Raw genomic sequence first — 22,456 nt, 5'->3', positions numbered from 1 at the left:
TTTGATTGGCCAACGATTTAAGTGGTGTTGTGCACCTGACGACAAGTGACTCTCATCCGTACACAAATGGCAGAACAAAGGTTAGTCAAATAGTGAAAGGTAAGTGTTGTTGTTTTTTTAGTAACCAGCAAGCACAGTACAGTTAGTAGAACAACTGTGTTTATATTACTCTGTATTTGATAGATGCCGTCTGAAATTCAACTATTTCTTTTATTTATATATATTATAAAATAAATATATATGGCTAGAATTCACTGAAAGTCAAGTATTTCTCATATATATATATATATATATATATATATATATATAAAATACTTGAGTTGGTGAATTGTAGATGTAAATATACACCCCTCTTAACCACGCCCCTGCCCCAACCATGCCCCCAAACATGCCTCCGCCCCACCCCCCACCCCCCACCTCCCATATCGAAGGTGGCAAGTATGACTATTGTTTTGTTTTATGCTCTTTTGTCAAAACTTTGATGTTTTTATACGGCAACCACACAACATATGCAATATTTTTTCCACATAAAACATTTTAAAGTGATCATTTTTAAGTAGTAATTCATTATAAAAAACATTTTTTGTCCTTTTTTTTTTTTTGAGAAATGGAAAAAAGGAAAATAAAGACAAAAGGGAAAAAAAACCCTGCCTGCATGGCAGCTTTGTGTCAACATTGCCACTTTTTCTCATTAGATGTCACCTCACACCACTTTTTTTTTAAAAATGTTTTTATTTTATTTTTGCAATACTATCAATTTTGAAATTTTTGCAGAAAAACGATTAGCTGCGGGCCGCAAATGGTCCCCGGGCCACATTTTGGACACCTCTGGCCTCGAGCAGTGGTTCTCAACCTTTTTTCAGTGATGTACCCCCTGTGAAAATGTTTTTATTTAATTCAAGTACCCCCTAATCAGAGCAAAGCATTTTTGGTGGAAAAAAAGAGATACGGAAGTAAAATACAGCACTATGTCGTCAGTTTCTGATTTATTAAATTGTATAACAGTGCAAAATATCGCTCATTTGTAGTGGTCTTTCTTGAACTATTTGGAAAAAAAAGATATAAAAATAACTAAAAACTTGTTGTAAAATAAACAAGTGATTCAATTATAAAGATTTCTCCACATAGAAGTAATCATCAACTTAAAGGCCTACTGAAAGCCACTACTAGCGACCACGCAGTCTGATAGTTTATATATCAGTGATGAAATATTAACATTGCAACACATGCCAATACGGCCGCTTTAGTTTAATAAATTGCAATTTTAAATTTCGCGCGGAAGTATCATGCTAAAACGTCGCGGTATGATGACGCGTGCGCGTGACGTCATGCATTGTAGAGGACATCTTGTTCTAGCACCGTTCCCAGCTATAAGTCGTCTGTTTATATTGCGTAATTCCACAGTATTCTGGACATCTGTGTTGCTGAATTTTTTGCAATTTGTTCAATGAATAATGGAGACGTCAAAGAAGAAAGCTGTAGGTGGGAAGCGATGTGTTGCAGCCGCCTTTAGCAACACAAACACAGCCGGTGTGTCATTGTTTACATTCCTGAAAGATGACGGTGAAGCTTTACTATGGAACGCAGCGGTCAAGTGTACACGGTTGGATTGGACCACACACACAAAGTACAGTGTATTATGCAGCGATCATTTCGGATGATCGTGTTTCGAAGAGGGTCCCTTGCGAAAGGCAGAGAAGGGCATTGCCACAACCCGTCGAATGGTGCTGAAGAAAGGTGCGAGGCCGACCTTCAGGTTGTACAGGTACGACCATATAATCTCACTAAAACATTAGTAACACAATAAGCAAATAAGGGATTTTACAGAATTATCCTAGTAAATTTATCTAATAACATCTGAATCGCTCCCACTGCCCTCTAGTCTTTTTTTTCCTAGTCATTCACTCTCACTTTCCTCATCCACGAATCTGTCATCCTCGCTCAGATTAATGGGGAAATCGTCGCTTTCTCGGTCCGAATCGCTCTCGCTGCTGGTGGCCATGATTGTAAACAATGTTCAGATGTGAGGAGCTCCACAACCCGTGACGTCACGCGCACATCGTCTGCTACTTCCGGTACAGGCAAGGCTTTTTTTTATTAGCGACCAAAAGTTGCAAACTTTATCGTGGATGTTCTCTACTAAATCCTTTCAGCAAAAATATGCCAATATGGCGAAATGATCAAGTATGACACATAGAATGGACCTGCTATCCCCGTTCAAATAAGAACATCTCATTTCAGTAGGCCTTTAAATATTTTGTAACTTTTCAAATGTCATTTATATCCATCCATTTTCTACCACTTATTCCCTATGTGGTCGCGGGGGGCCGCTTGTGCCTATCTCAGCTACAATCGGGCGGAAGGCGGGGTGCACCCTGGGCCAATACAGATAGAACACTCAAATTCACATGAGATTGAATAATGTAGGTCCTAGTATGGATCCCTGAGGTACACCAGAGGATATACTTAGCGTTGTAGAACTGTTCGCCAAGCTTCATTACATAACTTCTTATCAAGTTTGAGACTCGTCTTTGTCTGTTTGCACACTTTGCAGGGATAACCAAGTGGAGGCTTTGATGACCGCAGAGGAATTTTCAAGCTCTGGCTTCTCCTTGGCATAATCGCTACCTAAAAGCTGGGTTGCACCATATTTGTAAACAGAATAAATGTGAAACTTTATCCGGTCACGTCCCTCCCTAAATGAGCTCTCTGTGAGAAAAGGTGCGCCTCAGACTCTACCAAAATGTTCAGTGCCATCTGATAACTAATAAAACTATCATTATATGACACTTCTGCTCGCTTAAATGGAGATTGAGGGCACACACACACAAACACACAGGCTGCCAGCGCGGCTCATGAACGCCACTTTACATTGGCGCTAAACACCCAGAAGTGTCAGGAAAAAAAAGTAGGAAAAAAATATAAATGTGCGATCCAAAGTTATGGAAAGTGTAATCAATTGGGATGTGTGACACTCGTGATGAGAGACGGGAATCGGAGATGTGTGATGCACTTCTTGAGTCCTTTTCAAAAACAACCATGGGAGCGTAAAAGCTAACATTTGCAACACACAGTCAGAAATCATTTAAAGCATAAAAATAAAGAAAATCCCTGCGCTGCCTATAAAGACCTAAGTTACGTCTCACAATTAGAAACAAACGAGCCACGAGGCAGTAATTAATGATATAGGCCAGTGTTTTTCAACCACTGTGCCGTGAGATACAGTCTGGTGTGACGTGGGAGATGATCTCATTTCACCTGCCGTATTTCCTTGAATTGCCGCCGGGTATATAGTATGCGCCTGACTAGAATTACTGCCGGGTCAAACTCCTTTCGCAAAATATTATTTTTATTAGCGCATGTCTAGAATTTCCGGCGAATCAAACTCATTTCGCAAAATAATTAGCATACGTCTAGAATTTCCACCGGGTCAAACTCGTCACGTCACGAGTGACACTTCACCTGTCATCATTTTCAAAATGGAGGAGGCTGATTTCAATCATTTGAAATGGCATAAAGGGAAGAAGATTAAGAACTATTCAGTAGGGTTTAAGGTCCAAGCTATTGAATATGCTAAAAAGAACAGTAAGCAGGTAGGTTTTATTAATATACCGTAGCTGCGTGTGTCAAATATGAGTCATTAAATGACTCCCGCCTCCTGGTGGTAGAGGGCGCTAGTGATCCTTCTTGCGACTACTCGGCTGCAGAAGAAGTGACAACAAGCAGCAAGAGTGAGCAGCGATCCTTTATTTTATCCTCTCGCTTGCACTTTTAACATGGAGGATTACATATCTAAAATAAAACCGTTTTCTAAACTGGACTTTCAATCAAAACAGGAGGTAATAAAGGAAAATCGCCATCGAATACTGAAGAAAGATAAGGAAGACTTCTATAAATAAGTAATCAATGCTTTTGATCAGAAGGAGCTGCGCATGGACTTCATTTATAAGTAAAGGTAAGACCATAAAAATGTTGTTTTTTTTAAATAAATGTGCTTTTCATGATGGTATCCTTACACCACACTCAAATTTTTAAGCGCAGGCCTAAATTTACCGTATGCCTTTGGTAAGCGCCGGAGTGAAAAGAGGTTTTAAATTAATTAGCGCCCCGGCGGCAATTCAAGGAAATACGGTATTTGGGTTAGAAATATTTTTTGCGGGTTGGGGAGGAGACCCTGCCCCAAGTGGAGGAGTTCAAGTACCTAGGAGTCTTGTTCACGAGTGAGGGAAGAGTGGATCGTGAGATCGACAGGCGGATCGGTGCGGCGTCTTCAGTAATGCGGACGTTGTACCGATCCGTTGTGGTGAAGAAGGAGCTGAGCCGGAAGGCAAAGCTCTCAATTTACCGGTCGATCTACGTTCCCATCCTCACCTATGGTCATGAGCTTTGGGTCATGACCGAAAGGATAAGATCACGGGTACAAGCGGCCCAAATGAGTTTCCTCCGCCGTGTGGTGGGTCTCTCCCTTAGAGATAGGGTGAGAAGCTCTGCCATCCGGGAGGAACTCAAAGTAAAGCCGCTGCTCCTTCACATCGAGAGGAGCCAGATGAGGTGGTTCGGGCATCTGGTCAGGATGCCACCCGAACGCCTCCCTAGGGAGGTGTTTAGGGCACGTCCAACCGGTAGGAGGCCACGGGGAAGACCCAGGACACGTTGGGAAGACTATGTCTCCCGGCTGGCCTGGGAACGCCTCGGGATCCCCCGGGAAGAGCTAGACGAAGTGGCTGGGGAGAGGGAAGTCTGGGTTTCCCTGCTTAGGCTGTTGCCCCCGCGACCCGACCTCGGATAAGCGGAAGATGATGGATGGATGGATGGATGGATATTTTTTGCAAACCAGTTATTCTAGTCTGCAAATGATGTGTTGTTGTCGAGTGTCGGTGCTGTCTAGAGCTCGGCAGAGTAACCCTGTAATACTCGTCCATATCAGTAGGTGGCAGCAGGTAGCTAATTGCTTTGTAGGTGTCGGGAACAGGGGGAGGCAGTGCGCAGGTAAAAAGGTGTCAAATGCTTAAACCAGGGGTCGGGAACCTTTTTGCCTGATTGAGTCAAGAAGCCAAATATTTTAAAATGTATCATCCTAAGGGACGGCGTGGCGCAGTGGAAGAGTGGCCGTGCGCAACCCGAGGGTCCCTGGTTCAATCCCCACCTAGTACCAACCCCCTTGAACAAGACACTTCACCCTTGCTCCTGATGAGTGCTGGTTGGCGCCTTGCATGGCAGCTCCCTCCATCAGTGTGTGAATGTGTGTGTGAATGGGTAAATGTGGAAGTAGTGTCAAAGCGCTTTGAGTACCTTGAAGGTAGAAAAGCGCTATACAAGTACAACCCATGTATTTATTTATTTAAGAGCCATACAATATTTTTTTTAAATATTGAACACAACTAAATGCGTGCATTTGTAAGTAAGACCAACATTTCTAGAGTATAATAGGTCTCTTTTTTTTTGTAATAACATTGTTATTCCAAAGCTAACTGTGGAGGGGGCGTGGCCTGCAGCGAAGCAGGGTGTTGCCAGGACCGGCCTCGAAATCAGCGACAGGTGCGTAAATGGCCCACCTGGGCCTTGTTATCTAATCACCTGTCGCTTTGTTTATAAGCAGCAGCCAGGAGGAGAGACGGGGCTGGGGCCGGAGCCAGAGTGCGAGCGAGAACGAAAGAGAAAAAGACAATAGCTGCAAAGCAACTGAGAGACATGTTGAAAAATAAAAAAATATATATTGTCACCCTGAAACAGGCTTTCATGTCGGTGCTTGGTGGTCTGAAGAACCCCCAGGACAGCAAGCCCTAAACTAACCAATAATAAATAAACCCTTAATGCAACTTCTTGAACAAGTGCATGTTTTATATTTTCAACGTTATTTTTAACTCTTTGATTACAAGTGGAACTATTCATTGCTTTTTGTGTTAAGCACCTACTAGACTATAAAAATCAAACATTTGCACACACATCAGCAGGCTAAATGAACATACGTTCGTTTGTGGTCTACATAACATGTAATGGTGGTCCCTGTGCTGTAATGTGGGAGGGGTCTATCGACGTGCCTCCACTTCGACTGCGTCTTCTCCACGCCCACTTTGTTGTACTTTTTAGCCTTTACACTGACAGATACAAGTTCAAACTCTACAGCACTTTGTATTAGAAATGGCGACGGCGGAGGATGCATGTGCATGTATGAGCCAGTCTGCCCCACAACAAGACTGCATCGATGGACTAGGATGGTGCACATTTCTACCATATACTGTACAATATACTCTGACTTTTAATACCATGTGAGTTGTGTGGTCCTCTGTGTTTTAAAATGTTGATTCTTATTTACTGTTTTAATTGGTTTCACCCTTAAAAATTTTTTCTTAATCATATTTATTTCATATTGGTTTTATATGTTTTTTTTTTAATTTTCTGTTTTTATTGAGTCATTGGTGGAGCTCAGGATCGTATTTTAATGTTGTTTTTTACTATTGTGCAGCACTTTGGAAACATTTTGTTGTTTAAATGTGCTATATAAATAAAGTGGATTGATTGGGTATATCGTCACACACGGCAAAAAATGTCACAAAATGAGGAAATTCCAATTTTGTTTGGCGAAAGTATGAAGGATAGGCAATATTATTTTCTAAATGTCTCCACAATGCCCCCCACGGTTGGATTTCAAATGTTGCAGATCCCAAATACACAACAACAGGTACCAATTGATAAGAAAAGTTGGTTTTGCTCTATTTATATTTATATACTTGTTCAGGGTGTACCCCGCCTTCCGCCCGATTGTAGCTGAGATAGGCGCCAGCACCCCCCGCCACCCCAAAAGGGAGTAAGCGGTAGAAAACGGATGGATGGATGGATGTTAAACCCTCAAATCTAGACTCCAAACATCCCAGAACAGGCTATTCCTGTTACTTCTAGACCTCCACCCCAGATCACACCTCACTCCTACCCACCTCTCCAAAGTGGGTTGGGTTCAGGGCTAAAACAACTTGCACTGAGCCTAGTCTATAAAATCCGCTACACCTCCCTGATACCGAAGTACATGTCAAACTACTTCCAGAAGGTCCATGACCGCCATAACCACAACACCTACTACTCAGTGGCCTAGTGGTTAGAGCAGGGGTCTCAAACTCAATTCACCTGGGGGCCACTGGACCCAGAGTCTGGGCCGCAAGAAAAGATTTCTTTAAAAAAAATGTGCATACTCCTCAGCGTGTCTAGTATACTGACGTTTCAAATAAGACACGTCGGGGTGCCCCTGTGCTCAACAAAGAAATATTGCATCCCCCACTTTTACAGGAATTGTCTTTGCTCATCACGAACCTTTGGCTTTGAAAAAGACATGTTTGGGGTTGTGGTATATATTTGTATTTAGCCCACGCACGGAGAATAATGTTATTTCCGCGATGTGTGTCGTTCTGCTTTTCCAGCGGTCGGCGGACAATAGCCGGGAAAATAGCGAGTGCTATCCGGCGTCATATAGAAATAGTGTTCATTCTGTGAGGCGATGCAAATTAGACAATAAAAAAAACAAATGAATTGGTCCAGGTTATCGAGGACTGTTATTACTGACGGACATGTGTCGCGGTGTGACTGCAGCCAGGCACGTAAGAAAACCCTCGTCTCCATGGCAACGTCTCTGTCGCTTTCACTCATTTGCCGCTTTTCCACTAATGCAGGGGTAGGCAAACCAGAATGTTGAAAAAGACATTTTGGACCCAAATAACACAACGCTGGCAAGCAGCATTCATATAAAACTTGTGGGCCGCATTAACATTAAACTTTCATATTAAGGTGGATGCCGCAAAATAAAGTCTCGCGGGCTACGTGTCTGAGACCCTTAGGTTAGAGCAGGGGTCACCAACGCGGTGCACGCGGGCACCAGGTCGCCCGTAAGGACCAGATGAGTCCTGTTCTAAAAATAGCTCAAATAGCAGCACTTACCAGTGAGCTGCCTCTATTTTTTAAATTGTATTCATTTACTAGCAAGCTGGTCTCGCTTTGCTCGACATTTTTAATTCTAAGATTGATTGATTGATTGATACTTTTATTAGTAGATTGCACAGTTCAGTCCATATTCCGTACAATTGACCACTAAATGGTAACACCCGGATGAGTTTTTCAACTTGTTTAAGTCGGGGTCCACGTTAATCAATTCAAGGAGACAAAACTCAAATAGAGTTTGAAAATCCAAGAAAATATTTGAAAGACTTGGTCTTCACTTGTTTAAATAAATTCATTCATTTTTTTTTACTTTGCTTCTTATAACTTTCAGAAAGACAATTTTAGAAAAAAAAAACAACCTTAAAAAATGATTTTAGGATTTTTAAACACATATACCTTTTTACCTTTTAAATTCCTTCCTCTTCTTTCCTGACAATTTAAATCAATGTTCAAGTATGTATATTTTTTTTATAGTAAAGAATAATAAAGACATTTTAATTTAATTCTGCATTTCAGCTTCTGTTTTTTCGACGAAGAATATTTGTGAAATATTTCTTCAAACTTATGATTAAAATTCGGAAAAATTATTCTGGCAAATATAGAAAATCTGTAGAATCAAATTTAAATCTTATTTCAAAGTCTTTTGAATTTCTTTTAAAAATTTTGTTCTGGAAAATCTAGAAGAAAATAATGATTTGTCTTTGTTAGAAATATAGCTTGGTCCAATTTGTTATATATTCTAACAAAGTGCAGATTGGATTTTAACCTATTTAAAACATGTCATCAAAATTCTAGAATTAATCTTCAATCAATCAATCAATCAATGTTTACTTATATAGCCCTAAATCACTAGTGTCTCAAAGGGCTGCACAAACCACTACGACATCCTCGGTAGGCCCACATAAGGGCAAGGAAAACTCACACCCAGTGGGATGTCGGTGACAATGATGACTATGAGAACCTTGGAGAGGAGGAAAGCAATGGATGTCGAGCGGGTCTAACATGATACTGTGAAAGTTCAATCCATAATGGATCCAACACAGTCGCGAGAGTCTAGTCCAAAGCGGATCCAACACAGCAGCGAGAGTTCCGTTCACAGCGGAGCCAGCAGGAAACCATCCCAAGCGGAGGCGGATCAGCAGCGCAGAGATGTCCCCAGCCGATACACAGGCAAGCAGTACATGGCCACCGGATCGGACCGGACCCCCTCCACAAGGGAGAGTGGGACATAGGAGATAAAGAAAAGAAACGGCAGATCAACTGGTCTAAAAAGGGAGTCTATTTAAAGGCTAGAGTATACAAATGAGTTTTAAGGTGAGACTTAAATGCTTCTACTGAGGTGGCATCTCGAACTGTTACCGGGAGGGCATTCCAGAGTACTGGAGCCCGAACGGAAAACTTAGTCAGGAAAAATTAAACTTAGTCAGGAAAACTTACTAATGATGTTACATTTTTTTTTTTTTTTTTTTTTTCCAAAAAGATTCAAATTAGCTAGTTTTTCTCTTCATTTTTTCTGGTTGAATTTTTAATTTTAAAGAGTCGAAATTGAAGATAAACTATGTTTAAAAATGTTATTTTAATTTTTTTCCTGTTTTCTCCTCTTTTAAATCATTTAGTTTTTTTTCATCATTTATTCTCTACAAAAAACCTTCCGTAAAAGGAATAAAATGTACGACAGAATGACAGACAGAAATACACATTTTTTTTCTATATTTACTGTATATATATATATATTTATTAATTAAAGGTAAATTGAGCATATTGGCTATTTCTGGCAATGTATTTAAGTGTGTATCAAACTGGTAGCCTTTCGCATTAATCAGTACCCAAGAAGTAGCTCTTGCTTTCAAAAAGGTTGCTGACCCCTGTGTTAGGAGTGTCCGCCCTGAGATCAGTAGGTCGTGAGTTCAAACCCTGGCCAAGTCATACCAAAGACTATAAAAATGGGACCCATTACTTCCCTGCTTGGCACTCAGCTTTAAAGGGGAACATTATCACCAAACCTATGCAAGCGTCAATATATACCTTGATGGTGCAGAAAAAAAGACCATGTATTTTTTTTATCCGATTTCCGAACTCTAAATGGGTGAATTTTGGCGAATTAAACGCCTTTCTGTTTATCGGTCTTTTAGCCAAGACGTCAGAACGTGACGTCACCGAGGTAACACACCCGCCATTTTCATTTTCACATAACAAACACCGGGTCTCAGCTCTGTTATTTTCCGTTTTTTCGACTATTTTTTGGAACCTTGGAGACATCATGCCTGGTGGGTGTTTTGTCGGAGGGTGTAACAACACTAACAGGGAGGGATTCAAGTTGCACCACTGGCAAGAAATCTGCCGCCAGACCCCCATTGAATGTACCAGAGTGTCTTCACATTTGACCGGCGATGCTAAGACAGACATGACACAGAGATGTATGGATAACCTGCAGATGCATTTGCAACCATTAAGTCAACGTAATCACAAAGGTGAGTTTTGTTGATGTTGTTGACTTATGTGCTAATCAGACATATTTGGTCACGGCATCACTGCCAGCTAATCGATGCTAACATGCTATGCTAATCGATGCTAACATGCTATTTACGCTAGCTTTATGTACATTTGAAACTAGATACCCACATTTAATGCCAAACAAACACTTACCAATCGACGGATTTAAGTTGCTCCAGTGTCACAAGATGTGAAAGTCCTGATCGTTTGGTCCGCACATTTTACCGGCGATGCTAATAAGGCAGCCATGCTATGGGCCACTTCATTAGGTACACCCACGCTATGGCCGAATAGCGTCAATAGCTATTCGCTCAATAGCTTCAGTTTCTTCTTCAATTTCGTTTTTGCTATCTGCCTCCATACTTTGACCATCTGTTTCAATACATGCGTAATCTGTCGAATCGCTTAAGCCGCTGAAATCCGAGTCTGAATCCGAGCTAATGTCGCCGTATCTTGCTGTGGTAACCGCCATGTTGTTTACATTGGCAGCACTGTGTGACGTCACAGGGAAATGGATAGTGGTTTCGAAGATAGCGAAAATAAGGCACTTTAAAGCTTTATTTAGGGATATTCCGGGACCGGTAAAAAAATTTTTAAAACTTCAAAAAATACAACAAGCCACTGGGAACTGATTTTTATTGTTTTAAACCCTTTTGAAATTGTAATAATGTTCTCCTTTAAGGGTTGGAATTGGGGGTTAAATCACCACAAATGATTCCTGGGTGCGGAACTGCTGGTGCTCACTGGGGGTGAATAAGGGGATGGGTCAAATGCAGAGAACAAATTTTGCTACACCTAGTGTGTGGGTGACAATCATTGGTACTTTAACTTAACTTTAACACCAGGGGGAGCTACACAAACCACGTTAAACCCAGATTCCCGTCTAACGAAGGTCTTAACTCATTCTCTTTCTATGCCACATCAATGTGGAATGCACTCCCAACAGGTGTAATAGTAAGTGCATCTCTATATTCCTTCAGCACCGCACTAAAACAACACCTCCAGGCAACTTCAACCCTAGCCAAACCCCGTCCGCCCACCGCATCCCACCTCCACGGATTGTAAATAATCTAATGTATATACTTGTTCTTGTGCTATGTGAACTCACTATGTTCTCTGCTCACTGTACATATCCTACTAAGTCAGACCTACACTGTTTCAATGTCCATTTCTCACATATCATTGTTGATGAATGAAGTGCTGATAGCAATCAAACCTAACCCCCTCCACATCCCACTCCCCAAAATATAAATAATGTAAATAATTCAATGTATATACTGTGATGATTAACTTGTGTGATGACTGTATTATGCTGATAGTATATATTTGTACCATGAATTGATTAACGTGGACTACCACTTAAACAAGTTACCATTTAGTGGTCAATTGTACGGAATATGTACTGTACTGTGCAGTCTACTAATAAAAGTCTCAATCAATCAAAAAAAGCATGAGGAACAGCTAGCATACTGTGGAGAGGCGGAGCCGGCGGTTTGACGGAGCAACAGGGCACGCTGGGGCCCGGCCCAAGATGGCGGAAAGGAGGCGGAGAATGCGGCCGAGCGGAGAGGCGGGGCGTGCCGGGAGCGATGCCGCGGGTGTGTGGATCGCGCACCAGTACACAATTAACTTATCTCCTCGCGATGTATAAAAGGGGGAGAAGGAGGAGAGATCGGGGCTGAAGGAGCACCAGGAAGCAAGACACCAGAGACGGAGACGCGGCCGACTAAAGCGCGGACTGGAGAACGAGAGACAGGGAGCGAGACACGGAGAGCGAACAGCAGTAGCGACGACGGCGCAAAAGACGTGCTTTATTTGGAAAAATAAACAAGAGTCATAACTGCTCAATTATGTCCTTCCTGAGTGGTCCATTGAACCTGCACGACGACAGTGTGAGTCGTTCACACATACATTTAAGACTCCAAGTGAAAAAAAATCTATGATTAATAGGTGAAGAAATAACAATGCGACAAAAAAACAATGCGATAACATTTTTATAACATGCTCACTACGGCCTCGTTTCTCTTGTTATATTCTTATTTATACTGGTATATTTGTATTCTTATTGCTGCTTTTTATTTGTATTCTTATTGTTATATTTTCATTTATACCCCCATTATTTTTTTAAATTTGATCTCAATTCTGTACTCTGCTGCTGGAATTAAAATGTTCCTGAGTGAACTTTCCTGAAAGAATCAATAAAGTACTATCCATACACGAAATGCCAGCAAAAAAAGTTAGCATGCAAACATTAAATCGCTAATGTTGACAAGCTAACATAGCATATTAAAGGGGAAACAGCTAGCGCACTTCTTACCGAATTTTTAGGACTATAAGTCGCAGTTTTTTTTCATAGTTTGGCCGGGGGTGCGACTTATACTCCGGAGCGACTTATGTGTGAAATTATTAACACATTACCGTAAAATATCAAATAATATTATTTATCTCATTCGCGGAAGAGACCAAGAAAATGTCAGCAATCTTCACACACACGTCAACCAATAAGAATTCGGCAGGGGAGGGTCATGACAGAAGTGCATTGTGGGTCATGGAATGCTAACTGCTATATGCTATATGCTACTTCCGTAGCTATTAAAATGGATCATTTCATCGTTGGCGGTAACTTGTAAAAACTGAGAAGGGCTGAACAAAAATGGCACTGAAAAGGAAATCATGTGATTTATGGATTAGGAGTGAGAGATAGTTTGGTAAAGGTATAGCATGTTCTATATGTTATAGTTATTTGAATGACTCTTACCATAATATGTTAGGTTAACATAGCAGTTGCTTATTTATGCCTCATATAACCTACACTTATTCAGCCTGTTGTTCAGTATTCTTTATTTGTTTTAAATTGCTTTTGTTGGATTTTTTTCAAGTAAATTTCCCCCAAAAATGCGACTTATACTTCAGTATGACTTATATATGTTTTTTTCTTTCTTTATTACCGTATTTCCTTGAATTGCCGCCGGGGCGCTAATTCATTTAAAACCTCTTCTCACTCCGGCATTTACCAAAGGCATACGGTAAATTAAGGGCTGCACTTATACATTTGAGTGTGATGTAAATATACCATCATGAAAAGCACATTTAATTAAATTTTTTTTATTATGGTCTTACCTTTACTTATAAATGAAGTCCATGCGCAGCTCCTTCTGATCAAAAGCATCGATAACTTGTTTATAGAAGTCTTCCTTATCTTTCTTCAGTTTTAAAAGTCTCTCTGTCTCGATGGAGATCTTCCTTTATTACCTCCTGCTTCCATTGAAAGTCCAGTTTAGAAAACTGTTTTATTTTAGATATGTAATCCTCCATGTTAAAAGTGCAAGCGAGAGGAAAAAATTAAAAAAATCGCTGCTCACTCTTGCTGCTTGTTGTCACTTCTTCTGCAGCCGAGTAGTCGCAAGAAGAATCACTAGCGCCCTCTACCACCAGGAGGCGGGAGTCATTTAATGACTCATATTTGACACACGCAGCTACGGTATATTAATAAAACATAGCTGCTTACTGTTCTTTTTAGCATATTCAATAGCTTGGACCTTAAATCCTACTGAATAGCTCTTAATCTTCTTCCCTTTATGCGATTTCAAATGATTGAAGTCAACCTCCTCCATTTTGAAAATGATGACAGGTGAAGTGTCACTCGTGACGTGACGAGTTTGACCCGGTGGAAATTCTAGGCATATGCTAATTATTTGGCAAAACAAGTTTGACCCGGCAGTAATTCTAGGCAGGCGCATACTATATACTTGGCGGCAATTCGAGGAAATACGGTATGCATTTTCGGCCGGTGCGACGTATAATCCAGAGCGATTTATAATCCGAAAAATACGGTAACTAGTTACTTTTCACAGTAACGCACTACTTTTTGGTGTAAGTAAGTGACTTAGTAACTGAGTTACTTTTGAAATAAAGTAACTAGTAACTGTAACTAGTTACTGATTTTGAGTAACTAACTCAACACTGGCTGTATGTGATTGAATCGGTCAAGAAATGTGGGGATTGTACAACTTTGAAAATCCGGAGCGAAGGGAAAAAAACAACAAACTGAAATGGGAATATGAAAAGCCGGGTGCAGCTGTGTGTGCTTGTTTGTTTTGCAGTCTTGACAAAGTTGTGTTAGGTCTTACTCGCAAGGCTGATGAACTCCTTGTAAAGTCCGTAGGTCATCAGTGGCTCGGGGAGGCTCCTGCAGGGGAGACGGAGAGGAGAGTTTGGAATAAGTGTCATGATGAATGTGTCCCTGGGCAAAAAGGGGAGGGGTTTACAATTAGATGGCGCTCATGTTTGAGATAACCAAGTTCATCTGAAGGTACTTTCACTCTGCAGCTGGACAGGGTCCAAGGCTGCTTTGAGTCTCGGAGGAATCGGATGACATTGGCTGTCCCTTTTCCTAACAGGCCGGGCGGGAAAAAATGTAGACAGAGGGAGAGGAATACTCTGAGTCATCAACTTTATCTAATCAATGAATGTTTTTGGCAGAACATTCATTGAGAAAAATACTGACACAACTCTAGTCACTAAAAACCTAACAGTGTACATCAGGGGTGTCCAAACTTCTCCCACTGAGGGCCGCACACTGAAAAATCAAAGCAAGCGGGGGCCATTTTCATCATTTTTATTTTAAAAAACAATACATGTATAAAAAATATACATTTAGGCCTCCGCTCACTTATGATCCCGGGGTTTTGGTCCAAAAAAATATTAAAAATGTGTCATCATTCAGTATTATTATTTTCATTATTATTCAAGTTTTAAATCTCTACAACAGGGGTGTCAAACTCAAATACAGAGTGGGCCAAAATTTCAAATGGAACAAAGCCACGGGCCAATATTGAACAAATTAACCTTTTAAGAGGGATAAAAAAACAAGTTTTGCATTGAATACTGAACAAGCAAGGCTTATATAACTTTATAGTGACATGCCAAGTCCATCCATCCATTTTCTACCGCTTATTCCCTTTCGGGGTCGCGGGGGGCGCTGGCGCCTATCTCAGCTACAATCGGGCGGAAGGCAGGGTACACCCTGGACAAGTCGCCACCTCATCGCAGGGCCAACACAGATAGACAGACAACATTCACACTCACATTCACACACTAGGGCCAATTTAGTGTTGCCAATCAAGTTTCAAATTATCCATCCATCCATTTCCTACCGCTTGTCCCTTCTGGGGTCGCTGGAGCCAACCTCGGCTGCATTCGGGCGGAAGGCAGGGAACACCCTGGACAAGTCGCTACCTCATCGCAGGGCCAACACAGATAGACAGAAAACATCCACACTCACATTCACACACTAGGGACCATTTAGTGTTGCCAATCATCCATCCATCCATTTTCTACAGCTTCTTCCCCTTTTGGGGTCGCGGGGGGCGCTGGCGCCTATCTCAGCTACAATCGGGCGGAAGGCGGGGTACACCCTGGACAAGTCGCCACCTCATCGCAGGGCCAACACAGATAGATAGAAAACATCCACACTCACATTCAAACACTAGGGACCATTTAGTGTTGCCAATCATCCATCCATCCATTTTCTACAGCTTCTTCCCCTTTTGGGGTCGCGGGGGGCGCTGGCGTCTATCTCAGCTACAATCGGGCGGAAGGCGGGGTACACCCTGGACAAGTCGCCACCTCATCGCAGGGCCAACACAGATAGACAGACAACATTCACACTCACATTCACACACTAGGGACCATTTAGTGTTGCCAATCAACCTATCAATAATAATTGAAAAATATCAATGGCATATCAAATAAAATTTAAATAAAAATTGGGGCGTCCAGGAAGAGTTAGTGCTGCAAGGGGTTCTGGGTATTACGTGTGTTACGGTGCAGATGTTCTCCCGAAACGTGTTTGTCATTCTTGCTTGGTGTGGCTTCACAGTGTGGCGCATATTTGTAACAGTGTTAAAGTCGTTTATACGGCCACCCTCAGTGTGACCTGTATGGCTGTTGACCAAGTATGCGTTGCATTCATTTGTGTATGTTAAAGCCGCAGATATTATGTGACTGGGCCGGCACGTTGTTTGTATGGCGGAAAAAGCGGACGTGACCACAGGTTGTAGAGGACGCTAAAGGCAGTGCCCCCAATATTGTTTTCCGGGTGGAAATTGGGAGAAATTGGGAAGAAATCTTGCTCCGAGAGATTTTCGGGAGGGGCAGTGAAATTCGGGAATCTCTCGGGTAAATCGTGAATAGAAGACTAGCATGAGAGTTAAAATGTGACTGCAAAGTTAGCACTGTAGCTCAGATGGCTAATGTCACTAACAATTGTGTCATTAAAAGTGGGCCAACACACTTCAAAAACACCATTTTCTCTCAAGCTAATTCAAAATGGTTTATAAAATAGCATAAAATGGGACCTGTATTTGCAGCACACATGTTAAATAGTAATAACATTCGTCGTTAGCGACGGAAATGAGAAAATATTGTGAAAATGTCCGAGAAGTTGCACTGTTGTAGTCCAGCTTTTTTTGACACACAAACTAATTCATGCTATTTCTTATCATTCTTTCTTGTTTCCAACTCCCAAACTACTGGCAAAAAAACCCCCAGTAAAACACCCATGTATGCCTTTTGAGCTCAGGGCCCAACTATTTGACTACAAAGGGGCCCGGGGCCCACTCAAGTGTTAACACTGAATTAGTCATCTTACTCTTGATTTCCATCGTATTCGAAAATAATATCTGACATACTTGCTACAGTTTACAATCTTGTCAAATGATGTCAACACCATCTAGAATTAGAATAGAATAGAATAGAATAGAATAGAAAGCACAAACCCCGTTTCCATATGAGTTGGGAAATTGTGTTAGATGTAAATATAAACAGAATACAATGATTTGCAAATCCTTTTCAACCCATATTCAGTTGAATATGCTACAAAGACAACATATTTGATGTTCAAACTCATAAACTTTATTTTTTTTGCAAAAAAATCTGAAGAAAATCTGGAGAAATCACTGCATGTAAGCGAGGATATTACGGACCATTGATCCCTCAGGCGGTACTACATAAAAAACCGACATCAGTGTGTAAAGGATATCACCACATGGGCTCAGGAACACTTCATAAAACCACTGTCAGTAACTACAGTTGGTCGCTACATCTGTAAATGCAAGTTAAAATTCCACTATGCAAAGCGAAAGCCATTTAACAACAACACCCAGGAACGCTGCCGGCTTCGCTGGGCCCGAGATCATCTAAGATGGACTGATGCATCTTAGATGCATTTTATATTTAGAAACTTTGGACGTGGTGTCCTCCGGAACAAAGAGGAAAATAACCATCCGGATTGTTATAGGCGCAAAGTTCAAAAGCCAGCATGTGTGATGGTATGGGGGTGCATTAGTGCCCAAGGCATGGGTAACTTACACATCTGTGAAGGCACCATTAATGCTGAAAGGTACATACAGGTTTTGGAGCAACATATGTTGTCATCCAAGCAACGTTATCATGGACGCCCCTACTTATTTCAGCAAAACAATGCCAATCCATGTGTTACAACAGCTTGGCTTCTTAGTAAAAGAGTTCCTTTCCTGGCCCACCTGCAGTCCAGACATGACTCCCATCAAAAATGTGTGGCGCATTATGAAGCGTAAAATACGACAGCGCAGACCCCGGACTGTTGAACGACTGAAGCTCTACATAAAACAAGAATGGGAAAGAATTCCACTTTCAAAGCTTCAACAATTAAGTTTCCTCAGTTCCAAAATGTTTATTGAGTGTTGTTAAAAGAAAAGGTGATGTAACACAGTGGTGAACATGCCCTTTCCCAACTACTTTGGCACGTGTTGCAGCCATGAAATTCTAAGTTAATTATTATGTGTTGTTGATAAATGGGTTTTGCTCTGCATAGTAGAGTTTTAACTTGCACTTACAGATGTAGCGACCAACTATGGTTACTGACAGTGGTTTTCTGAAGTGTTCCTGAGCCCATGTGGTGATATCCTTTACACATTGATGTTGGTTTTTGATGCAGTACCGCCTGAGGGATCAAAGGTCCGTAATATCATCGCTCACGTGCAGTGATTTCTCCAGATTCTCTGAACCTTTTGATGATTTTACGGACCGTAGATGGTAAAATCCCTAAATTCTAATGCACCCCCATACCATCACAGATGCTGACTTTTCAACTTTGCGCCTGTAATAATCCGAATGGTTATTTTCCTCTTTGTTCTGGAGGACACCACGTCCTCTGTTTCCAAATATAATTTGAAATGTGGACTCGTCAGACCACAGAACACCTTTTCACTTTGCATCAGTCCATCTTAGGTGAGCTCGGGCCCAGCGAAGCCGGCGGCGTTTCTGGATGTTGTTGATAAATGGGTTTGGCTTTGCATAGTAGAGTTTTAACTTGCACTTACAGATGTAGCGACCGACCGTAGTTACTAACAGTGGTTTTTTTTATGAAGTGTTCCTGAGCCCATGTGGTGATATCCTTTACACACGGATGTCGGTTTTTGATGCAGTACCGCCTGATGGATCAAAGGTCCGTAATATCATCGCTTACGCGCATTGATTTCTCCAGATTCTCAGAACTTTTTGATGATTTTACGGACCGTAGATGGCAAAATCCCTAAATTCCTTGCAATAGCTCGTTGAGAAATGTTGTTCTAAAACTGTTCGACAATTTGCTTACAAAGTGGTGACCCTCGCTCCATCCTTGTTTGTGAATTACTTAGCATTTCATGGAAGCTGCTTTTATACCCAATCATGGCACCCACCTGTTCCCAATTAGCCTGCACACCTGTGGGATGTTCCAAATAAGTGTTTGATGAGCATTCCTCAACTTTGTCAGTATTTATTGCCACCTTTCCCAACTTCTTTGTCACATGTTGCTGGCATCATATTCTAAAGTTAATGATTATTTGCGTTTAATCTGCGTTCAAAAGACTCCGGCTTATTAGTGATTCCTAGAGCTCAAAAAAAGTCTGCGGGCTATAGAGCGTTTTCCGTTCGGGCTCCAGTACTCTGGAATGCCCTCCCGGTAACAGTTCGAGATGCTACCTCAGTAGAAGCATTTAAGTCTCACCTTAAAACTCATCTGTATACTCTAGCCTTTAAATAGACCTCCTTTTTAGACCAGTTGATCTGCCGCTTCTTTTCTTTCTCCTATGTCCCCCCCTCCCTTGTGGAGGGGGTCCGGTCCGATGACCATGGATGAAGTACTGGCTGTCCAGAGTCGAGACCCAGGATGGACCGCTCGTCGGGACCCAGGATGGACCGCTCGCCTGTATCGGTTGGGGACATCTCTACGCTGCTGATCCGCTTGAGATGGTTTCCTGTGGACGGGACTCTCGCTGCTGTCTTGGAGCCACTATGGATTGAACTTTCACAGTATCATGTTAGACCCGCTCGACATCCATTGCTTTCGGTCCCCTAGAGGGGGGGGTTTGCCCACATCTGAGGTCCTCTCCAAGGTTTCTCATAGTCAGCATTGTCACTGGCGTCCCACTGGATGTGAATTCTCCCTGCCCACTGGGTGTGAGTTTTCCTTGCCCTTTTGTGGGTTCTTCCGAGGATGTTGTAGTCGTAATGATTTGTGCAGTCCTTTGAGACATTTGTGATTTGGGGCTATATAAATAAACATTGATTGATTGATTTGCACACAAAAAAAAGTTTATGAGTTTGAACATCAAATATGTTGTCTTTGTAGCATATTCAACTGAATATGGGTTGAAAAGGATTTGCAAATCATTGTATTCTGTTTATATTTACATCTAACACAATTTCCCAACTCATATGGAAACGGGGTTTGTAAAAAAACACTGCCTGGACAGTGGCTGAGGTTTGTAACAATGCAAAAGGTAAATTTGAAGCAATCATTTGAGTAAGTTTACCTCCTAAGAGTTGATGTGATGCACACCAAAAAAAACAAAAAAAAAACATTGACATAAATATATACGTTCACGCCGCCTCAGCGTTCTAAAGCCAAAGTGCATTTGAACATCAGAGCTTCACCCACACGCCGTCAAGCTGGAAGCTGCTAAGAGTGGAACAGACATGCATGGCAACCTCTCTGCATAATTCATACAAGCAAAAACCTGGCAGATAATATTAAATACTTAGTATTCCGCTGTAATCCTGCATCCAACATAAATTCTGGTCCCCCTCACCTCAGGTACAGCTTCAGCGCGCTGGTTATGGTCTTGACGTCCCAGTCCTCGCTGTTGGACAGGTCCACGTCGTCGCTCTTTTTTTCTGAAGCCAAACACACGGAGAACATTTGAAGCTGCCATCCAGTCAAAATAAACATGTGCAAGTAACGTGTAATGAGAGGATAAAAAGAGAGGTGGCCGTCGGGGTCGGGGTCCAGTCCGGTCCGGTCCCGACGGCTGTGGAGGCACGTTAGTGGTTGGACACTAATTACTACTGCAATAATTAATCCCCTCATTACTTCAGAGAATGTGCGGGGATACTCTGGAGAGGTGGTCGGCTGCAAATGAAGGTGGAGCGCGCTTGTCGTAATTTAAGTCGAGACATGATCTTGAACCTGTAATACTAGGAACTTATTTAAAAAAAAAAAAAAAATAAATCTGAGTCAGACGGACCATTGATCCCTCAGGCGGTACTATATAAAAAACCGACATCAGTGTGTAAAGGATATCACCGCATGGGCTCAGGAACACTTCATAAAACCACTGTCAGTAACTACAGTTGGTCGCTACATCTGTAAATGCAAGTTAAAATTCCACTATGCAAAGCGAAAGCCATTTAACAACAACACCCAGAAACGCTGCCGGCTTCGCTGGGCCCGAGCTCATCTAAGATGGACTGATGGTTTCCTGTGGACGGGACTCTCGCTGCTGTCTTGGAGCCACTATGGATTGAACTTTCACAGTATCATGTTGGACCCGCTCGACATCCATTGCTTTCGGTCCCCTAGAGGGGGGGGGTTGCCCACATCTGAGGTCCTCTCCAAGGTTTCTCATAGTCAGCATTGTCACTGGCGTCCCACTGGATGTGAATTCTCCCTGCCCACTGGGTGTGAGTTTTCCTTGCCCTTTTGTGGGTTCTTCCGAGGATGTTGTAGTCGTAATGATTTGTGCAGTCCTTTGAGACATTTGTGATTTGGGGCTATATAAATAAACATTGATTGATTGATTGATTGACATCCAACGCTGTCTTTGATGGTGCTGTAATGTGATTGGATGGTGGCCATGGCGATGGATGAGGATGCTTGTGTAGTTCACCCACATGTAAACTCTGTCTGCACTGCAAAAACCTGAAATCTTAGTAAGGTTGAATATCTCAAATAAGGGTGATGTTTGCTTATTTTCTGTCTGATGAGATCATTCTGCTCACTAAGCAGATTTTATGTTAGTGTTTTACTCCTAAATGATCTCAGTAAGATATTACAGCTTTTTGCTGAGATGTGACGACCTGTATTGAGTAAAACATGCTTGAAACTAGAATATCAAGTGTTGCAAGGCTGTGTCATCAAGTATAAAACTGCTTTTTCAAGGTAATAATTTCTTACTTCAAGCGTGAAATTAAAAAAATGAATTTGACACAATTGTGTCTCATAATTAAAAACAGATGACAGCCAAATGGACTTTGCGGTCTTATTTTATTGCTTCAAAACTCACCGAATTTGACACACATATCAGGACTGGCGAAATCTGCGATCTAATAAAAAAAACACAACTCAAAATTGCGCTCTAGCGCCCCCTAGGAAGAAAACACGGACAAAACTGTCTGTAACTTCCAGTAGGAATATCGTAGAAACATGAAAAAAAAAAAACTCTATGTAGGTCTCAGTTAGACCTATATTTCATACACTGACATTCCCCGGCTAAAAAATGACGCTTTTTTTCAAACATTATCTCCTCTGAGGCCATTTGTCGTTTCGCCTTCAAACAAACACAGCTGAGGGATTGAACCCTTCTGATTAAAAGTTGATGAAAGAGTTTTAACTAATACCCCGGTTTGGATTTTGTGAGCCCGCAAAGAACTGATGCGCTGGTGCTGTTGTGCTACTGCTGTCACAAAATGGCGGCTTCCTGCTCAGACCAAACTGCCTCTAACTCACTGTTAC

At 41.8% G+C, this 22,456-nt stretch overlaps 1 protein-coding gene across 3 annotated transcripts in view; it reads right to left on the bottom strand.

Annotated features, from left to right (window-relative positions):
- arhgap10 (Rho GTPase activating protein 10) overlaps nt 1-22,456 on the bottom strand; it is a 230,487-nt gene that overhangs the window by 76,258 nt on the left and 131,773 nt on the right. For all 3 annotated transcript variants that reach the window (XM_061881211.1, XM_061881214.1, XM_061881213.1), the window contains exons 15-16: nt 20,535-20,619; nt 14,550-14,608 (exon numbers count right to left, since the gene is read on the bottom strand). In XM_061881211.1, the coding sequence (XP_061737195.1) occupies nt 14,550-14,608; nt 20,535-20,619 (144 nt within the window). The remainder of the gene's footprint in view (nt 1-14,549; nt 14,609-20,534; nt 20,620-22,456) is intronic.

This window comes from Nerophis ophidion, linkage group LG20, assembly GCF_033978795.1.
Source record: "Nerophis ophidion isolate RoL-2023_Sa linkage group LG20, RoL_Noph_v1.0, whole genome shotgun sequence".
Taxonomy (NCBI): Eukaryota; Metazoa; Chordata; class Actinopteri; order Syngnathiformes; family Syngnathidae; genus Nerophis; species Nerophis ophidion.
This window is presented reverse-complemented; position numbering and strand designations above follow the sequence as displayed.